Source organism: Eleutherodactylus coqui, chromosome 5, assembly GCF_035609145.1.
Source record: "Eleutherodactylus coqui strain aEleCoq1 chromosome 5, aEleCoq1.hap1, whole genome shotgun sequence".
Taxonomy (NCBI): Eukaryota; Metazoa; Chordata; class Amphibia; order Anura; family Eleutherodactylidae; genus Eleutherodactylus; species Eleutherodactylus coqui.
In genome coordinates, this window is record NC_089841.1 from 42,965,640 (window position 1) to 42,982,343 (window position 16,704).

Genomic DNA, 16,704 nt, shown 5'->3' on the forward strand with positions numbered 1-16,704 from the left:
GTGGCCGTCACCTGCTGCTTGTCACTGACAGACGGGAACCACTTACCGCACACGGAGAGCTTATATTTACTTTTCCACCTGCGAGTCATCTGTTCGTCTAATGTAGGAAAATGACGCTCCGCGCCGTACATTATTACGTTTGTTGATGTTTGCTGGGAAAGTCGGAGACGGAGTGTCGCGTCACAGGAGTTCACGTCTAAAGAATGCATGAAACCCACATTCCACATCTTCTAATGACCATTATGTAAAGCGCCTACATGTTCCGTAGCGTCGTACAGGAATTAAAGGGTGCAGTGACAATTATGCAATACGGTCATACCGGGACCTGTATATGGCGATATCTCATGTGACCGGCCCTTTACCTCCAGATTTATGTGAGATGAGGATGGTGCAGTCTGTGTCTGCTGCTGAGCCCACCTACCGGTCCGGGAGAACTTACTGTAACTGGATGTTATCATTCTGCGGCATTTATTTTCTTATAGACTGTGGCTGTTGTCGAACTACAACCCTCAGCATACTGGTAATTGTAGCTATAGTGGTCCGAAGTCTATATATCTAGTCCTTCCATAATTGTCATACATGTCATGTCTTGTATGTGGATGTACTGTGCAAATTGTCTTGTCTTTAGTTATGTGTATTGCAGAGCTGCAGCATGTAAGAGGTTAATGTCTGCAAGTGGCTGGGATATGTCTGGGAAAGTATCAAGTCTGTCTAGTCACATGATGTCATGTGATTATAAATATGAGTGATTGAGAATTAGGTGTGGTTCGTCTTTTGTCCATCTTCTGCAAACAGTAGTGTGTGGAGTGCGAGTGCCGGCTGCATGGGGGTACCTTCAACCCTCATGTGGTGAAGGGATGGAAGCAGAAGAGAGGTATCCTGAGGTCCCCAATTCCAGGAACCACTTGTGAGGAGTGAGAGAGAGTAGAAAGAGTGCGCCGCGCAGCAATTTACCTTCTAAGTCTCAAGTCAGTGTCTGAGGAGTGTTGTGTCCCCCTCGGGTGTTATCCTGGAGTGTGCGTGTCCAGGAGCGGAGTCATACAGAGAGCAACTGTAGGCCCCGTTTCATGCCGTGTTCTCCCGCCCTGACCGTCTGCTACTGCTGTCTTTACCTGCACGAGGGAGTAAGCTGTATTCTGCAAAACCTGATGTAAAGTTTGCCAGTTACTGCCTGTTCCCAGTGATTGAGTTTCTCAAGTTAAATCGTGTGTGGACTCTCTTTGTTTCTACTGCCGAAGAGTCATCGGTGAGAAGAAATGGTGGCGTCACAAGTGACAACATCTACAGTCCATTACACACGTATACAGGTAATCGCTGACCCGGCGTTGCCTGGAAGAGGCCTAGCGGTACTTGCGCTGAGGTTCTGTGCGTCCCTGCGGGGAGGAGTCTGGTAACACCAGCGTGACAAGTACCATCTCTACCCCGCCAGCTCCTCAGCATGGGCCTTGTGTCTCGGTCGTTGCACAGCTTTTACAAGTACTGAAGGACCATAGGTGACAAATCAATAAGTTAAGTGGTAAGTAGTAAAGAGTGTCTGCCCCAAAAATAAAATCTCTTTTTGAACAAATTCTTTAAATATTTTTTCTTAAAGGGGTTTTATCACTTAAGCAAAAATTTTACTAGCCCCTAGGCCCGCCCTAAAATGAAACTAGAGTGTATACTCGCCTCTCCTCAGCCCCTTTGCATGCAGCTGTATGGCTCCCACCGCCCCAGCTTCTCTGTGTATGGACCAACAGGAATTAAGTGACTGCTGCAGCCAATCAGAGGCGCTGCCTTCCAAAACTTCTGGCACCATAGCAATGTGAGAGTTGATTTCAGGAGTTCTGATGGTGATGCTGTGACCTCTGACTGGCTGCAGTGGTGACCTGATTTCCGCCAGTCTGTATACACAGAGGCTGTGGGAGCCATTCAGCTGCATCCAAGGGGGCCGAGGAGAGGTGAGTACATGCTAATATCTTATTTTAGGCCTGGCCCAGCAGTTAATACATTTTTTGTTTTAGCAACAAAACCCCTTCAAGTATTTACTTTATAAAGAAATTTTGGGTGACAACCAGTACATTCTGAATTACAGATATCTGATAGGTTGTCACTCAGCTTTCCCACAGCCCTGAAAGTAGATCTGTCTAACAATGCCTTCATATGGGAGTTGGGGATATATTACAATACAGCTAGCGAGGTTTACAATCAGAGGCCTGAGAAAGTTAGGTGACTATATACTGTACCATCCGATAAACCAAACTAAGAAATCGCCGAAACAAATGTTTGACGGAAGAGAATTTCACTCTACACTGAACAGCCCCTTTATTAGACCTCATCCTAGTGTGTTGGATCTCCTTTGATCTTAAGAACTGCAGCGGTTTGTTCCGCTAAGTGATTACGTCGTTCTGCAGGAATATCGGCCCCTGTGGACAGAAAGCTTCTTGTAGTTGCCACAGATTAGTTGGGGGTGCTGACATGTTCTGACCAGCTGACAGGAAGGGATCATCAATTCATGCTGCTTATGCCAAATTCTGACCTTCCATCAGTATAGTGCCGATCTGAGGTCAGTACAGAAATCTGGATCCATCTGACCAGGAGATGTTTCTCCGCTGCTCAGTGATACAATTTTTGTGTTCTTTTGCCCCCCGGAGTCTCACGTTTCTGTTTCTGTTAGACACAATGGGGCTGGAACTGCTCAACGGCTGTTATATCCCATCCGTGATGAGGAACGGCAAGTCCTGCGTTCAGACATGTTAGTTGGAGCACCAGTATTGTATTTGGCTGACTGCGCAGTGCGTTTTTCTGAACGCTTCCTGACATCCTCCTCTGACCCCTTTCAGTGATGAGTTGTTTCCATCCACACGATCCTCTTTCACTGGACGTTTTCCTCAATCACTCTATTCTCTATATACTCCCCACACCCCGGCCCCGGCCCCGGCTAGTCTAGCACCGATGACCTGGAAGTCACTCAAATCGCTGGATTTTCCCATCTAATGTGGATTCACACTGAAACTGATCCACGGAAAACTTGTCATGTGATTTTATGCTTCGGGGTCACGGGGATAATTTCTATACAAGGAGGCAGCAATTGTGAGAGGGCTGGGCACTAATAAAAGGGCCAGTCAAGGTATTTACTTTAGTGTAATTTATCTTATTAGCGACACATTTATGGAGGTTTTCACTTTGAACAATTTTTTGTTAGAATGGTTCCCTTATAAAAAAAAGTGATCCGCAGGATGTAAAGCTGATGTGACCTCCAGTGATTAGCTGTTTAACGGTGTTCTGTTGCCAGCAGCACCCCCACAGGAGAAATAAAGCACTACGCAGTTCTTATTGAAATCAGTGGGCTGTCCATGTAATACATAGATGTGCTGGATCCTCCAAACAGACTGCTTTCTACCTTGGCTGGTAGATGAAAGTCCCGAACTGGAGACTCTACTTTTACCCTTTGTAATGTGGGGGGCACCTCTAAATGTATTGTTATACTTTACATAAATATTAACAAAGACTTTGTCAAAAATCCGTCCTGCAGTTCCATCTCAGGTAGATATACAAAATGATGAGAGTCGTGGTGATTAGATGAACGGTCTTGTCACTGAGGCCCTAAAAGTGGTTCCCCCCTTGGCCTATAAGAGGCTCTCGGAGGCTCCTTGTGTGTAGTGACCTCTTCTTCCGCTTGTGTAGAGCTTGTTGGCCACTAGACGCCTCTACAACGCAGAGAAGAGATTTCACCCCGTTACCAGAGTCTGAGAGGGGCACATTATTGGGATGTGAGGAGCTGGATGGTCATATCGATGAATTACCCCCACCTGGCCATTCTTACCTGACTGTTGGAGGGTGTTGGGACCAGTGGATGTGTGAGGGCACACAAGGTGACCGGGCTCAGGAACCCCCAACAGACCACCAGTAGAGAGGAGCATCTGACCTGACTGTTAGGGGGTGTTGGGACCAGTGGATGTGTGAGGGCACACAAGGTCACCGGATTCAGGACCCCCCAATAGACCACCAGTAGAGAGGAGCGTCTGACCTGACTGTTAGGGGGTGTTGGGACCAGTGGATGTGTGAGGGCACACAAGGTGACCAGGCTCAGGGTGCCCACTACAGACCACCAGTAGAGAGGAGCATCTGACCAGACTGTTAGAGGGTGCTGGGACCAGTGGATGTGTAAGGACACAAGGTGACCAGGCTGAGGACCCCCAACAGACCACCAGTAGAGAGGAGCATTTGACCAGACTCTTAGGAAGTGTTGGGACCAGTGGATGTGTGAGGGCACACAAGGTGACCGGGCTCAGGACCCCCTTACAGACCACCAGTAGAAAGGAGTGTCTGACCAGACTGTTAAGGGGGTATTGGGGTCAGTGGACACGTTCGGGTAGTATATAACCAGACTAGGCTCAGGACGCCCCCGACAAACCACCAGTAGAGAGGATTGTCTGATAAGCAAGGGAAGCTTCAATTATTTCATTATCTATCATCCAGAGATAGGTGGCGCCATTGTTACAGGCCCCTGTGTCTGTTGGAAGTGTTTGCAGGCACTTGTCTGAAGGACATTTGGCCTCATGGCGCCCATTACATGTACGGCCTTTGACACCCACCGTCACCTCCGTTTGCAGTGATTTCATGCAATGAAACTGGACGCTATGGAGTGGAACCGGTTGTATTCAGCAATGAATCCAGGTTTAGTTTAGGCACTGACGACGGCCGTGTTTGTGTCTGGAGACCTCAGGGTGAGCGCCTCAATCCTGCTTTTGCTGTGGAGCGGCACACTGCCCCCTGCTGGTGTGGTGGTCTGTGAGGCCATCGCATAGAACAGTCGGTCCCCCCTAGTAGTTGTATGAGGGACAATGACAGCTCAGTGATATGTTCAGGACATCTTGCAGCCACATGTGTTCCTCTCATGGTGGCTTCCAAGAGGCTTCCGCACACACAAGGGGGTCATAGGAAGTCCCCACAACATTGTCACACTTTCGTGGCTGCCCGGTCACCAGATTTATCACTATAAGAGCATGTGTGGGACCATCTGGGACACCAGCTTCCACAGCCAATGAGTTTACATGATCTAGTAGATCAGTTACAGCAAATGTGGAGCGATATGCTGCAGGATACCATACAGAACCTGTATGCCTCCATGTCTGGCCGTATCACAACTTGTATCCAAGCTGGAGGTGGTACAACAGGGTATTAGAGCCTCCATGCCCGCCGGTATCACATCTTGTATCCAAGCTAGAGGCGATACAACAGGGTACTAGAGCCTCCATGCCCCGTGTATTACATCCTGTATCTAAGCTAGAGGCAGTACAACAAGGTTCTAGAGCCTCCATGCCTGCCTGTATCACATCTTGTAGCCAAGCTAGAGATGGTACAACAGGGTACTAGAGCCCTCATGCCGCCCATATTACATCTTGTATCCAAGCTGGAGTCGGTACAATAGGGTACTAGAACCTCCATGCCCACCTGTATCACATCTTGTATCCAAGCTGGCGGCAGTACAACAGGATACTAGAGCCTCCATGCCCGCCCATATCACATCTTGTATACAAGCTATAGATGGTACAACAGGGTACTATAGCCTCCATGCCCACCCTGATCACATCTTGTATACAAGCTAGAGGTGATACAACAGGATACTAGAGCCTCCATGCCTGTATCACAACTTGTATCCAAGCTAGAGGCGGTACAACAGGGTACTAGAGTCTCTATGCCCACCTGTATCACATCTTGTATACAAGCTAGAGGCAGTACAACAGGGTACTAGAGTCTCTTTGCCCACCTGTATCACATCTTGTATCCAAGTTAGAGGCGGTACAACAGGGTACTAGAGCCTCCATGCCTGCCCGTATCACATCTTGTATCCAAGCTAGAGGCAGTACAACAGGGTACTAGAGCCTCCATGTCCCCCGTATCACATCTTGTATCCAAGCTAGAGGCGGTACAACAGGGTACTAGAGCCTCCATGCCCCCCCGTATCACATCTTGTATCCAAGCTAGAGGCGATACATTAGGGTACTAGAGCCTCCATGCCTGCCTGTATCACATCTTGTATACAAGCTAGAGGCAGTATAACCGGGTACTAGAGCCTCCATGCCGGCCCGTATCACATCTTGTATCCAAGCTAGAGGCGGTACAACAGGGTACTAGAGCCTCCTTGCCCGCCCATATCACATCTTGTATACAAACTAGAGGTGGTACAACAGGGTACTAGAGCCTCCATGCCTGCCAGTATGACATCTTGTATCCAAGCTAGAGGCGGTACAACAGGGTGCTAGAGCCTTCATGCCTTCCCATATCACATCTTGTATACAAGCTAGAGGCAGTACAACAGGGTACTAGAGCCTCCATGCCTGTATCACATCTTGTATCCAAGCTAGCGGCAGTACAACAAAGTACTAGAGCCTCCATGCCTGCCTGTATCACATCTTGTATCCAAGCTAGCGGCAGAACAACAGGGTACTAGAGCCTCCATGCCTGCCTGTATCACATCTTGTATCCAAGCTAGAGGCGGTACAACAGGGTACTAGAGCCTCCATGCCTGCCTGTATCACATCTTGTATCCAAGCTAGAGGCGGTACAACAGGGTACTAGAGCCTTTCTACAAGGGGTCAGTTCTCCACAATAAATGACCCTTCTGCTCTCATACTGTAATCACTTACTGATAACAACGTTATAATCACACGGAGAAAGTTTCATCCCTCCGATAACTTCTAGGGGAGGGATTGTTCTTTACCATGTGTGTTTTTTTTAGAATTTTTGCAGTATTTGGATGCCTGAAAATCATTTCCTAGACACAACAAGAGCAGGAATGATGCCCTTTGGGAAATCCGTTGCGTTCTTAGAAATGAATGTCTATTTTGGCCTCTTTTTTCATGTGTCTGTAAACAGCGGGTCAGTGGTTGCTGACCTTGGCCGGGATGGGTAAGGGCGTTGTCAGTCCTCTTGGGTTTACTTGTTGGTCAAGTCGGTTTTTCATAATCAAAAACATAAAACCATTAAAGAGGATCTCTGCCGGCGATGACGTAGATAGTGCGAGCCTCTGCGAGGTTTGCACTAGAATAGGACATGCTGCGATTTCCACCCTGCGAGCGGAATATCGCACTTGATTTCCACTCGTGGGCATGGAAATGTATTATTCAGTGCACGTCCTATGGCCTGTATTTCCTCCAGACCCCGCAGTGCAAATGCTGTATGCCTGTGTGCATTGGGCCTAGAAGTAGATCCTCTATCATCATCATCTCCTGAGCCCTTTTAAGCCGATGGTCTGCTGTAGGTGGAGTAGTTTGTTCCCGAAGGGCCGGTATACAAGTCCTGGCAGTGTTAGCTAGATGACGACTTGCGGAGCGTGTATGTAGATAGCGGATGGGGTTGGAAGAAGCGTGTATGTAGATAGTGTATGTCACACGGATGGGGTTGGAAGAAGGCGGAAGACTTGAGTACGGAAAAATCTGTGAACTTAGAAGATATACACCATACCTCTGACCAAAAGCTGGCCAACAGAGGACAATCCTAGGATATGTGTAGTAGTGTACTCATCTGCATCTCCAACATATGGATGGGATAGGAAGAACTAAAGTCGGTGTTCAGGAAGGTACTCCACACCAACACGTCTCCTGTATATGACTAGCCAGAGATGATTGTATATAACCCAACCTTCTGATCTTCAGACAATACCATCCTAAATCCCTCTCCTATGGATCCGCCATATTTGTTGGTGAGACCAGTAATCTATACATGTTGAATACTGCCGGGCGTTGAGCATATACATTCAAACTGAGTCTTTGTGCAATCAACATTCTCAGCCAGAGGCAATGAACATAAAATGTGATGAACTTGGATAATTTGCCAGGTTGTGAGGGCACATAGTCCAGAAATGTGTGATAGAATTAACTCTGATACCCATCTGGGCTCTAAGCTTATTGTCCAAGATGGAACGGGTGTTTTCTAACCCCAGGTGAAAAACTGGGTTACCTAAGATGGGATGTAACTATGATGGTGTTGGTGAGATGGCTGCCAAAATCAAAAGCTTGCAAACCTTTTGGGGCCGCAGATAGGTTTTTAGCAGTTCACTTTGTAAGTAAAGACAATGAAAGTGTAATAAATACTTCTAGTTACAAAGTAAAGGCCCCTTTTACATTGGCCGAGTATCGGGCAAACGATGCCTGACGCTCGTCCCCTTGTGAACTCGCTCCCGTGCTCTTACACAGGAGCGTATATCGTAGGATCGCTCACAGCGTAGCCAGCAGGAAGGCGGGGCGGTTGGAGGAGAGTTCTCTCCCCGCTCTCCACCCGCCCCTCTCTATTCACTGTCAGCAGCGGACGCTCAGTACTGAACAGCTGCTGTTTACACTGAACAATTGTCATTCAGGATTTTAAGCATGCTGAAACTGAACGACTGGACGATTCTCCTCCAGCCATTCAGTTTCTGCACGTTTTACACAGGACGATTATCGTCCAAAACCCCGCAGGAACGCAGGAGCCTGAACAACCAGAGCGATAATCGTCCCGTGTAAAAGGGCCTTAAGCCTCTAAAAATCTAAACTTATAAAACACATTTTGCAAGTTTTCTTAGTGTGATATGTAGTTAATCAAGTGTCCTATTTATATTCATAGTGACCCCAGGTGTCCTTGTAATACTCATAGTGCCTCCAAGTGTCGTCTTAATAGCCATAGTGCCCCCAGGTGTCCTTGTAATAGCCATAGTACCCCCAGGTGTCCTTGTAATACTCATAGTGCCTCCAGGTGTCGTCTTAATAGCCATAGTGCCCCCAGGTGTCCTTGTAATAGTCATAGCACCCCATGGTGTTTCTGTAATACTCATAGTGCCTCCAAATGTCCACTTAATAGCCATAGTGCCCCCAGGTGTCTCCTTAATAGCCATAGTGCCCCCAGGTCTCCTATTAAAACTCATAGCACCCTATGGTATCCTCTGAATAGTCATAGTTCCCCATGGTGTTCACTTAATAGTCATAGTGCTCCCAGGTCTCCCATTAACCCTTTAACGCCACAGGACGTAAGGGTACATCATGGCAGCGTGGTACTTAACACGACAGGATGTAACCTTTACATCCTGTGGATGGCACGGGATCAGAAGTGACCCCAGCCGATCAGCCGAGCAGGCACATGACGTCAGCGCCGCAAATACACAGACGTCTCCTCGCCCACCTCTGTGTAGTGCTGGCGATTTTAACTGCAGGCACGGCTCTTATTGAAATCAACGGCAGCCGTGCCCACAGTTACAAGTGCCAGGCACTATAAAGAGGTCGGAGCGGAGGCTTCCACTCCGATCTCTGTGTATTTGAACCGGAAGCCTCTGCGCCGACCTCTGTGGCACGCCTCTCATTGACATTAACACAAGCTGTGCCTGCAGTTACAAACGCCGGACACTACACAGAGGTCAGCCCAGAAACTTCCGCTCCGATCTATGTGTATTTGCGGCGCTGACGGCATGTGCCCGCTCAACTGATCGGTCAGGGTTTCGAGCGACGGACCCCAGCCGATCAACTATTGATGACCTATCCTGATGATAGGTCATCAATAGTATTTCCCTGGAAAACCTTTTAATAGCTATAGTGCCCCCAGGTGTCCCTGTAATAGTAAAAGTGCCATGTTAGTAGAAATAGTGGGTCCAGGTGCCCCCAGTGCCTCCAAAGCAATTATGCCGCTTTTATAATACTACTACACAAAATGCCAAAAATATATGTACTTCCCTAAGCATGCTGTCCTCGGAGATCCTGACGCTGCAGCGCCGTACAAGTGAGGATAGCAGGAGAGGCGGCCGCACCAGTATGCCGGCAGTGAAATGCCCATCGGCCCCGGACTACCAGATATGTTGTGCTGGCCACTCTAGATGCTACCGTCGGTCTTGGGCTTGTGGTCGGATGTAGTTTTACCTCTGAGGTTGTTAGTCCAAAACTCACAGTAGGGTTTTTAAAGGAGCGGAAAGAAGTTATTGTTGGAGCATTATCCGGCATATCTGCACCCATCAACAGTTAGAAGACGGGCGGCTCCAGAACGAGCAGTTATGTTCGGTGAGCCAGTATAATACATGCCAGGTGACCCCTCCACATGCACTTACTGTCGTGGAATGGGCAGACCTGAAGAAGCAGTTTGGAGTGCTGATTGGTTTGCTAGAATAAAGTATAAGATGCGAGAAGTACGTTGATTGTAAATATGGCGCATTTACGGACCACGAATATAAGTCCTTTCTGGGAGATGTAATAATAATCCGCAGCTGTTTTCTGTCTTTTTAGGCACCTGGAGGCCATAAAGAAATGGGACGAGGCGATCCACCTCACACCCGAAGACGCCGCTCTGTACGAGATGAAGGCTCAGGTGCGCTACATACCTCACGCCATAGTCTGAGTATACTGCTGTGACCGGTAGTTGGCAGGTAGTCAGCGCTTCACCTGGACTGCATATATACACCTGGCCAACTAACCAAAGGTGCAAGAAGCACCATCCGTAAAATCCTACATTTATGCTGCATCATCAAGAACAAAGCTGGAAGCATATATATAAGGGCTCTTTCACACGGGCGAGAAAATCGCACAATAATGAACCCCGTGCGATATCAGGCCGTGATTTCACGCTCGTCAACATGCATTTTCCCTGCGAATGCAAGGCGTTTTTCTCTCAAAACCGCCTTGCATCACTTCGGGGAAGTCACGATCCTCCGCCGCGGCTTCCCCGAAGTGACGTGAGGTCATACACATGAGTGATATTTTCCTGCATGGCACTGCGATGTGATGCGGTAAACAAATCGCCGCATGCCCCATTTTTGTGCGTTCTCTTGTATCACATCTCCTATTGTTTTCAAAGGAGATGCAATGCGAGAGGACACGCAAAAATAGGACACACCGCGATTTGTTTCCCGGGCTCACACGGCTGTAATTCAATGACATTGTGTACATGCTGTGCGCCGCCAATCGCCATGCACTACGTTGGCGTAATATGCACCAAGATCGAACATGCAGAGATTTTTCTTGTGTGCGTATTTTGTGCAACATGGGAGCCTATGGCAGATTGTTACAGTGTGTTACACGCGCGATACGCACGCACATAATGCGCTGTCAGCACACGCTCATGTGATCCTGGCCATATTGTTTTCCTGTTATCTGACGTGTGTCATCCTAAGGGCCGGAGTAATCTGAAGTATATCGTACAATCTATGTAAAACCAGGCGCCGTGTGTTGGCGTCTGTTATTCTGTGTGCAGACATTGGCGTTATTGTACCACGCACCCAAAAGAAAGAGCTACAAAACCCCACGTGTTCCCGGCCGCGCGAGTTTTTTTCCAGCATCACAATTTTTTTAATGTGTTTTACTTGTACAGATACGTTCACAGGACATTTCTTGCAATGGGTTCGGAATCTGCGCCATTTCCACATCAAATCTGCGGTAAAATCCGCACCCTGATATGAATCATTGGTCTTAATAGGAATCCGCATCATAGTCTACACTGACTGATTCTGCGCAAAATCCGCACATGAATTTCTCCCATTGACTGATCTAAATCTCTGCGCAGATCTGCAGCAAATAAACATCTGTGTCACGAATCCACGGCGACCACACAGAGTTTTATGCGCCATTTTCATTGCAATCCTTATGCTATGTGAACAAAGCCTAAGGGTGCCTTCACACAGGAGACAGTGAGTCACACAGGAGACAGTGAGTCGCACAGCTAACGGCGCCCCCATCCGTGTGCTGTGCAATGTGCGGGCGGACGCTCATCGGCATGAAAATAGATCATTCCGTAATCGCTGCGAGAGACAAACCCCCCATATAAATACACCCAGTACAAATAATAGGTTGTATTTTCGTGCACATTTTGCGTGTTTGGCAACGGACAAAACCCGCACGATTTTCTCGCCGGTGACAACGCCTCCTCAGGCTGAGTTCACACTACTGTTTTCTTGGCAGATCCTGTTTTGTAAAAGAAACTGAATTGTGTATAAAACAGTATATGAAAGTGAAGCAGGAATGAGCAGAAAGCATTCTTTCCTTTTTTGGCAGATACACCACCAACCAGATCCTTAATATACAAAGTATCATTTCTGTTCATTATCGTTTCACTTCCGTCTTTCACTGTTTTCAGTGGGTCCGTTTTTTTGTACTGTTGGCCTGTTTATCTTCCCCTCCTGTTGTCTCCTTCTCGCCCCATGTACTCAGAAATAAAACCTGATATGAAGCGGAAAGAACTACATGTTCAATTTCCATGTTTTTAGACTGAAAATTAGAGCGCCGCGGTCCGCGCTCTTGTTCCAGTGTAGAAATGGAACGGAGACAGAAAATTGAAAAACAGATTAAAACTGAAGGTCTTCAGCCTCAGTGCATTACTATGGGCAGGAAAAGTAGAACATTGTCTTTCCCTTCTGCTTCTCCCACTACGGAACAGCTAAACGGAAAGTAAAAAACACCAGTGTGCAACAGACCTTACAAAAATGCTGGAATTTGCAGTAAAACCGTGGCACAGTAACGATCCATACTAAAGGCATGTGATACATAGTTTGGCAGCAGCAAGTCACCTTCACAGCACATGCGGGTCGTTAGCCGACACGGTCTCATCTAAATACCCTTAGTATAAACTGATCTGCCTCTATATCAGCATGATGTCGCAGTGTCCCTATAGTAGTGTGATATCACAGTGCCTCTAGAATAGTATGATGTCACTGTGCCCATATTATAGTGTGATGTCAGAGTGCTCACAGTGATTCAAATAAATATAGTAGTATGATGTCAAAGCGCAGAAATAATTTTGTGATGTCACAGTGCCCATATAACAGTGTGGTGTCACAGTTCTTCTATAACAGTATGTTATCACAGAGCCCCTACAATAATGTGATGTCACAGTGCCCCTATAATTTTGTGATGCGACCGAGCCCTTATAGTAGTGTGATGTCACGGTGCCCCTATTGTAGTGTGATGTCACGGTGCCCCTATAGTAGTGTAATGTCACAGCGCCCTTATAGTAGTGTAATGTCACAGCGCCCTTATAGTAGTGCGATGTCACAGTGCCCCTATAGTAGTGCGATGTCACAGTGCCCCTAAAGTAGTGTGGTGTCACGGTGCCCCCATAGTAGTGTGATGTCACGGTGCCCCTAGAATAGTGCGATTTCATGGTGCCCCTAAAATATTGTGATGTACTCTCAGAAAGTAGATGTAACCTCAACTGATCTTCCCTATGCTATTGGGGGAATAAAATTAGGCAGGCTATCTGTAAGCAGAGAGATGGTGAGGGAACACTTAGATAAATAAATGTATTCAAGGCTCAAGGTCCAGATAATTTACAACCTAGGATACTAAAAGAAGCAGCAGAGGTAATTGCTGAACCACTCGCCTTAGGCCCCCTGCACACGGGCGGAAATTCCGCGGCGGGATTTCCCGCAGAATTTCCGCCCGTGGAAGCTGCCATAGGATTGTGTTAGAAAACGCAATCCTAGGCAGACAGCTGCAATTTGTCCGTGCGAAATCACGCCTAGAAAACAAATCGTGGCATGTCCTATTTCTGTGCAGGGCTCTTTGAGCAGCGGGAGAGGTGAGTGCTGTGCTGGTCCCTGCAGGAGCTCTGGTCGGGTCCCGCTGCGAGAATTCTTGCAGCGGGATCCGTTCCAGCCGTGTGCAGGCAGCCTTAATCTTTGAAAATTCCTGGAGAACAGGAGAGTCCCAGAAGATTGGAAAAGGGCAAATGTTGTCCCTATCTTCAAAAAAGGGAATAAGGTGGATCCAGGAAACTACAGGCCTGTGAGCCTGACTTCTATACAGGGAAAGATCTTTGAACAAATTATTAAACAGCATGTATGCAAGTACTTGGATGAGAATGGAGTAATTAACCAGAGTCAGCATGGGTTTGTAAAAAACAAGTTATGCCAGACAAATCTAATTTCCTTCTATGATAGTATCACCAGCTGGGTTGATCAGGGAAATGCAGTAGATATAGTATATCATGACTTTAGTAAAGCATTTGACAAAGTATCTAATATCATACTTATTGAAAAAATGACCAAATATGGGATTGACAAGGCAACTGTTAGGTGGATTCACAAATGAATGATCGTACTGAAAGAGTGGTCATAAATGGCTGCACGCAAGTGGAAGAATGTATCAAGTGGGGTACCACAAGGCTCTGTCCTAGGCCCAGTGTTGTTCAACACTTTTATAAATGATCTGGAGGAGGGAATTGATAGGAAAATTTGCTGACGACACAAAGCTAGGAGGAATAGCTAACACTAGGGAAGAGAGAGAGAGTATTCAAAAAGATCTAGAAAAGCATGAACAGTGGGCAGCGACTAACAGAATGGTATTTGGCAAGCAGAAATGCAGTCATACATCTGGGCAAGAAAAATGGAAAAAGCACATACAGAATGGGAGGAATTGGGCTAAGCAGCAGCATATGTGAAAAAGACTTGGGTATACTAATAGATCACAGACTGAACATGAGTCAACAATGTGATGCAGCAGCCAAAAAGACAAACACAATTCTGGGATGTATTAAGAGAAGCATAGAGTCTAGATCACATGAGGTCATTATCCCCCTCTACTCTTCCTTAGTCAGATCTCATCTGGAATACTCTGTCTAGTTTTGGGCATCCCACTTTAAAGAAGACAGAGACAAACTGGAGCAAGTTCACATGCATCCCTATTGAAAAAAATTACCAAATATGGGATTGGTGGATTTACAACTCAAACAGTGGTCATAAATGGCTGGAGGAATGTGTCAAGTGGGGAACATTGGAGGAGTGAAACTGATCACAATTGTGGGATGTATTAAGAGAAGCACAGAGTCTAGATCATGTGAGGTCATTATCCCCCTCTACTCTTCCCTAGTCAGACCTCATCTGGAATACTGAGTCCAGTTCTGGGCATCCCACTTTAAAAAAAGACTGATTAAAAAAGTTCAGAGAAGAGTTACTAAGATGGTGAGCGGTCTGCAAATCATGTCCTATGAGGAACGATTACTGGATCTGGATATGTTTAGCTTGCAAAAAAGAAGGCTGAGAGGAGACTTAATAGCGGTCTACAAATATCTGAAGGGCTGTCACAGTGCAGAGGGATCAGCCCTATTCTCATTTGTACAAGGAGACACAAATTAGATTTTAGAAAAAACCTTCTGACAGTAAGAGCGATCAATGAGTGGAACAGGTTACCACAGGAGGCTGGACAGACAGCGACTGGACAAATACCTGTCTGTGATGATCTAGTGATCCTGCACTGAGCAGGGGGTTGGACCCGATGACCCTGGAGGTCCCTTCCAACTCTACCATTCTATGATTATATGTCACATTGTGTCTATAATAGTGTGATTTCACAGATCCTCTATAATAGTGTGATTTCACAGTGCCTCTATAGTAGTATGATGTCACAATGCTGCTATGGTTGCGTGATGTCATGTTGTCCCTATGGTAGTGTGATGTCACACAATAAATCGTTCAATTGTAACATTTTCTGGCAACAAACAGGAAGAACAGTATTACAAGTATATTTGTAGAAACACTTTATATCCGCTCCTGTTTATCAGAGAGAACTACAAATGTTACATCTCTCCCCACCGATAGTAACACATGGCAGAACGTGACAGACGGCGCCTGGCTTCCATTGATTGATCAGTTCCTATCAGTATTAATTGACTTGTCGTTGTACGGGTGATGCCTGATATAAACACTCTTGGTGTTTTCCATGATCACCTGTGCGGCTGGTGTACCTCATTGTCTGGAATGATACATGGCAGTTCATTTACACGTCAAGTATGGACAGCCTGAGGCTTTGTATACAGAGCGCGGAGCTGCTGTACATCATCGGAGGTGCAAGTTAAAAGCATTCCTGCGATAACGGTTTGGGAACAATTATTCACCCCCAACCAAGGAAGAAAGACATCCAGCGGGAATCTGAGATGTTCAACGCTATTATTATAAGTATTGGCATGTCTGCCTTGTACAGTAAGCAACAACATGAGTCATAATTCCGGTAACTCGTGTGGAGCTCATACCCCCCTCATGCCGGAAAGTCAGAACCTGGGACAACGGCTATTGTGTTCCACTTGGTGCTTGCAGAAACGTAGAGCGCTGAAGATATTACAGCCCGAGTCTCTCAGGAACGTTGTAAACCGCACAGTAAGAGTTTGTGGTCACGACTGGTAGGGTAGAGGGTCGTAAAATCATCACTTTTTTGGCTTTCGCCCTCAGAGGCATTTTTAGGAAGGAACACGCGGCTCTAATGAGTAAGTCATATTGGCAGGCATTGAACATGAGATGAACTCTGGAGCAAAAGATGTGTTATTCTGAAAACAGAGGAACATCGGTCGTAATTCTAGACTTTGATCTAATCTTCCTCGGAGACGAGTCTTCAATTTCCCTAAGAGTGAAATAAAGTCGCGGAGTAAATTGTATTCAGTTTGTCTTGAAGCCATCGCCTGATTTCTCTTCTTCGGTGCGAGAAACATAATGAGTTTCATTACATTGTGGACTGCATGGAGAAAGGCGCAGGGTCACACAGAGGTGACCGCCGTCTTGAAGACACTCATAAGATCTTAAATAGCCGTAACTTTTGCATGTGGATGTTGAAACAGTCTACTAGAGAAACCGTCGGGAACAAAGTGACAAAATCAGTTCAGCCTTCACATAGAACTGTGGAGGAAAAAATAAGGCTTTATCTTGTTGCTTGATGTTCTGTTTGGTCATAAAGTGTATAAATAATTATACCGCACGGTGCCTAATAGTCGTGAGCGGACAAAAACCGG

The 16,704-nt window shown here is 46.6% G+C and overlaps 1 protein-coding gene across 1 annotated transcript in view; it reads left to right on the forward strand.

Annotated features, from left to right (window-relative positions):
• Positions 1-16,704, forward strand: part of TTC33 (tetratricopeptide repeat domain 33) — a 164,777-nt gene that overhangs the window by 74,751 nt on the left and 73,322 nt on the right. Inside the window, exon 3 of the mRNA XM_066602390.1 lies at positions 10,224-10,305. Coding sequence (XP_066458487.1) covers positions 10,224-10,305 — 82 coding nt within the window. The remainder of the gene's footprint in view (positions 1-10,223; positions 10,306-16,704) is intronic.